General features: G+C 37.4%; 1 protein-coding gene across 1 annotated transcript; it reads left to right on the top strand.

Annotated features, from left to right (window-relative positions):
* The first annotated feature begins 1590 nt into the window (after positions 1-1590).
* On the top strand, positions 1591-4386 carry LOC125241535 (zinc finger protein 436-like). The gene is made up of 2 exons (XM_048150062.1): positions 1591-2158; positions 2245-4386. Exons 1-2 carry the CDS (start codon positions 2006-2008, stop codon positions 3784-3786), a joined length of 1695 nt encoding a protein of 564 aa, XP_048006019.1. The 5' UTR covers positions 1591-2005; the 3' UTR covers positions 3787-4386.
* Positions 4387-5726: the final 1340 nt, after the last annotated feature.

Raw genomic sequence — 5726 nt, 5'->3', positions numbered from 1 at the left:
CATTCTTAGATACGTTTAAAAAAATAAAAATCAGTTGGGGTGTCTGAGGTTTTGAGTGATACCGGAAACACGGTGTATAAACGGTACACGTCGCCAATGGACGCAGTTTCATAGTAATGTATAAAAGGAGAATAATTGCGATTCGATTTGGCGAGTATAGTGGACACCACCTGAGGAATATAGGAATCTGGACGAATCAGTACGAGTGCACGGCATTCATAAAAGTGGCACTATAACTTTCATGAGCTTTGCTCTTTTGAAAGTATAGGCGTGAATATATTTATATATTATTAAGTAGCTAACACTCGACCGCACCTCAACCTTCAAACTATCTTCATACTCTTCACTTGCTTTTCACCAACTCTTCACGTATGTACCTAAGCGAGAGCGAGCGTATTTTTTAGCTAAGTGCTAACCCTGGTAGATACAGTGCGGTGGTCCGCACCGTACCAAGGTCATCCACAGAGGTACTATCCTGCAACTGCAAGTGAGCTCCCTATTATATTCTTTGGTGCTATAACCAGGGGCGGCTTACTCCACGTTTCTTCCGTACATTTAAACGGCCGCGAGTTCGCGGCCCATAAAGTTTGACAACCTTCACGCTGCGCAATAGAACTCAATGTCGCATGCAGTCCGGTGACAGGTTGTTGAGAGTGAGCCTTCTGTACTTGTACTTTTATATATTCTGTGCTATAACATAACACATGACCGTACCGGGACTACCTCTACATTCCTAATGACGTTTGTTCGAAAATCACTTGGCCTAACTCATTTGGCCGAATTATGAAATGCCTAACGCTCTTTTGGCCTAACGATCATTTGGCATAATTTAAATTTTGCCCCAAAAATGACATTACCCAGAACCGATTCGCTGTTAGAAAGGTAGGTTTAGGTTAGGTTAGAACCGTGACCTCACACAAATCCGAATCGCTTCTAAAAAAGTGGGTTTTAACGGCGTTAGGCGAAACAATATTAGAACATTTAAATTAGGCCAAATGATCATTATGCCAAAAAATATTAGGCGATCTAAAAATCGAAGAAAAAACTTTAGGAATCTAGATATACATCCCGCGTGACAGTCTTAGAGTGTGGTCTTCTTTATGTGTACCTTATAAAATATCGCACCGTACATACGCGTGAGAGCGAGAAAAGAATAACTCTTTCTCGCTCCCACTGAGAGTAGTGATTCAATGCTCTTTGACTGACAGAATAGTATATGGACGACCTTGTCGTGGTAAGAGTTATTCTTTTCTCGCTCTCACGCGTATGTACGGTGCGATATTTTATAAGGTACACATAAAGAAGACTACACTCTAAGACTGTCACGTCACGCGGTACGCCAGTAAGTTTAGCCCTTTACATTGTATTGGTTCATACGTGTCTGTAGAGTCCTTAAATAGTGTTCCACTCCTCAGGTCGCTTTGTTGGAAACAAAAGCTATATTCGCATTGGCTAATATTGTGACACAACACTTCACAATTTACATACGTCCAATAGAAAAGTTACCTGATGTGCTGTTCAATAAGTCGACTGCGTAACGAAAACTCATTTGTAAGGAATTCATGTCATTTTTCTGCGAAAGTAGCGCGTTTTTGCACCTTCCTAGATAGATTCAAACACATTCAAATTTGAATTTTTACTTGCTGAAAAAACGATTTCGTGTAATTATTATTCAGGTTGTAATTTAAAACTTCATGATGAGCACAAACTTAAGGTACTAGTGAGGGATATTATGCAGCACTGCGAACATCGCGTGGAGGGTGACAGGCGAGGCGCCGCTCGACATCCGCTGGCGCAGCCCTGACGGGCGGGCATCGCCCTAGTTGCCCCTTCGCATCGAACGGTTGCGTAGTAGTGATCGCGAGCCCTAGCCGCAGAACCCTGTTATTATTTCAACTCAGTGTCTATATTTGTTTCTAATCGATATTTTCTTTGTCTGACTGTGATTCGTTCGAGTGTTCGGTTTGGATTCGTATCGTTCAAAGTAATTTCTACGGACTTGAAAATGGAAGATTCCTATATAATAGCAAATTTCCACACGCTATGTCGCTTGTGTTTGAACAAGAGCTCTCTGATGGTTTCGATTTTTGGAGCCGCGCCTGATGATGAAACCAATTCGGCACTAACCTCGAAAATCGCCGAATTTGCGGAACTTCAGGTTGGTATAAATCAAATAGTTGTACTTAAATAACTGTACTTGACAGAAATCTATATGCATATCAATATTTTTATCTTTGTTTATAGATGGACCCTAATGATGGCCTTCCTGGAAGAATCTGCTACAAATGCTTGTTTAAAGTAGATAAATGTTCCAAATTTCGCCTTCAATGTATCCAGAATGAAACAAGACTGAGACAGATCACAAATAGAGTAAATGAACAAGAAAATTCTAATTCCTCAGAGATGTCCAATTTCTACACCTCCACGCAAGAGGTAAGCAAACAAGATTACATTGTAGAAGACAGTGTAGTTATGGTAGTAGATCCCAGCCTAGACTATGATTCCTCAGAGGAGTCTGATAATGCAGACCAACCCGACGCTGATACCACTGAACATAACAACACCCCAGATGGAGACCATATGCCAGAGTCATTCTTCAATAATGTTGCCATGTGCCAGTATTGTGATCAAGCCTTCATTACTCAAGATAAGTGTAAAGAACACGAGGTTACTTGCCATGATCCTAACCTACCATATAAATGTATAGAATGCAGCTTGGTATTCCCTGAGCGAACACAGTTTGTCCAGCATATCAAGCAAGTACATGGCAATGACAAGCCTTATAACTGCCCGGAGTGTGACAAGGCATTTAGCCGCAGATCAGATTTAAGGAAGCATGCAATAGTTCATACTGGAATCAGGCCATTTCAATGCCAATACTGTCTGAAAAGCTTTTCTCGTAACACCAATTTAAGCAAGCATCTCAGGATACATGCGGGCCATAAGCCACATGTTTGCCCTTTATGTCCGAGAAGCTTTGTGTGCCACAACGACTTACAGCGCCATGTCCTAGTCCACTCTGGTATGAAACCATATGCATGCCGAAAGTGCCCTTTGACATTTGGTAGAAGAGATAAACTAATCAAACATGAAGTAAGGCATGGACCAGCCAGTCCCAACCAAGAACAAGAAATAGATAATGAGCAGGAGACACAGGACATGGTGGTCAATGTCAACCCTTACAGTAACTTATTGACCTCTCCCACCCACCAAGGTGCCGACTATGATCTTCCTCGAGTACCAGACCACATTTCTGGTGTTAGTAGTTTTATTAACCAAATACATAAAACCTCTTCTACTTCAGGAAAACTAACTACATCCCCTCCAAAACTAAAACCAGTATCTAATAAGAACAGGCCGAAAAATATAAAATGTCATCAATGTCCAAAAAAGCTATCCTCATTAGATGCATATAAGACTCATGTTTCAATAGCGCACATTGGAAACAGAGGTTTCCAGTGCAAAATATGCTTTAAGAAATTTTCTCGCAAGAAAGATCTAGATCGGCATGTGACCCTTCACTCTGGAATGAAGCCTTTCTCATGCAGTCAATGTGATAAGAAATTCAACAGGAAAGACAAACTTAATGAACACGAGGAGACTCATGAATGCCTGGTTGTGAACTTGCCTTGTATTGAATGTGGGCTCACTTTTGAGAAGAAAGCAGACTTAGTGGCCCACATTAAGTCCCACTTCACTGACAACTTTGATGAGAAGCCGGAGATAAAGAAGGAGGATGAGCCCGAGTTCCCCATAGATGACAACTACTACGACTTGGAGACCTGAGACCAGGAGTTTGACATTGATAACTTTTCACTGATTACTTGAACTGTGGCACTTCTATATACTATAAACACCTCTGTCCTTAGATAAAATGTTTCAATTCATGTAATACCAAATCATATTATATTGGATAATTTAAAAACATTAAGATGAACGATATAGATAGACTTATTGTTGTAACTGTTATATTTTAAAGAATTTTAAATGTGATTATTATAAATAGTATTAAATTTAAAACTAGATTAACACTATTTTAACTTTTATGGAGTATCACAGTACATATATAATAATATAATATCTGTAATTTCATTAATACCATAACTTAAAGTGAACTACAGAATGTTTATCAATTCTATAGAACAATCTCCATTTTAAAATTATCAGAAATAATTCATGTCGATATTATATGTTTACAAGATAATATTAAATAGAACAATCTCCATTTTAAAATTATCAGAAATAATTCATGTCGATATTATATGTTTACAAGATAATATTAAATAGAACAATCTCCATTTTAAAATTATCAGAAATAATTCATGTCGATATTATATGTTTACAAGATAATATTAAATAGAACAATCTCCATTTTAAAATTATCAGAAATAATTCATGTCTATATTATATTAAATAGAACAATCTCCATTTTAAAATTATCAGAAATAATTCATGTCGATATTATATGTTTACAAGATAATATTAAATAGAACAATCTCCATTTTAAAATTATCAGAAATAATTCATGTCGATATTATATGTTTAAAAGATAATATCAATGTCATAATAGTATAAAATTTAAATACATAGTGTGGAGTTGCTGCTCCCTAAAACTTATTCTGTTACTACATATACATGTTATTAAGAATTCTATGCACGAACTACGATTATGCTAATAAATTAATATGATTTCAGTTGTGAATATATTATGATCACATTTTAATACTGATAAGAAATTAATAACGGAATTAGGAATTAAACAATGGGGGTGACTTGCATAATGTTATGCGATGGAACAGTTACCTCCGTAATGTAGTTATGTATGATATGAGGTCTTTGAATCATGCGCAGTGTAATCTACAATTATAACAACATTTATCACAACGCATGTGTGCGACATATTTCATTATGTATTATGGTGGTCACTAACTGGCTGTTTATATTACATTGATATGAGAGCTATGGAATCTCTGCCACACAATACTATAATAACGTTATATGACAGGCCAGTATGGGACCACCATTGTAATACTGTGAACACTATTGTAATAACCATCAGATTTCAAATCTTGCCTTGTATGCCCACTTAGCTTAGGTTCTCCGCCCCTGTCCACAATTCTATTTAGTCTATATTGTCATAATTATGGTCTACTGTCCTATTTTTGCGACATACCTGGTATCCTTCCCAACTCGTACACATCCCTAGTATGATCCATGGTAACTAGTCGCAAATCACTACTAAGTATTCCTATATCGCCTCAGTGTTGTACCTACTACAGAAGACTTAAACAAAATATAGTGACGAGTTAGATTTGTGGATCATATAGGAATAATGTAGACAAGATAAGAAAGTGTCGCTTAACTTCAAACTTTGGTAAATCCATTCTTTAAGGTTGATTAAAAAAAAAGTATAATATGATTTGAAAGATAATAAACCTTATAGCAGAATGGATTTACCCAAGTTCGAAGTTAAGCGATACTTGACTATATAACAACAGGCATGAGTTAGAAGGAGAGGAAGGTTGTATGCTGTCGACATAGCATTATAGACGATTAAAAGAAGACGAAGTAGAATTGCAGACTGCCTAAGCCTTAGGCCTGATTTAGACGGCGTGCGAACTCCCATGCGACTTTAATTACATTGCGGGCTGTTTAGGTTACATACAATTTTGCACAACCAACTAATACCGCAATGTAATAAAACTCGTATGCGAGTTCTCGTACCG

This window comes from Leguminivora glycinivorella, chromosome Z (assembly GCF_023078275.1).
Source record: "Leguminivora glycinivorella isolate SPB_JAAS2020 chromosome Z, LegGlyc_1.1, whole genome shotgun sequence".
In the NCBI taxonomy this organism is placed as follows: Eukaryota; Metazoa; Arthropoda; class Insecta; order Lepidoptera; family Tortricidae; genus Leguminivora; species Leguminivora glycinivorella.
Note: the sequence above shows the minus strand (reverse complement) of the source record. Positions and strands in the feature narration are given on the sequence as shown.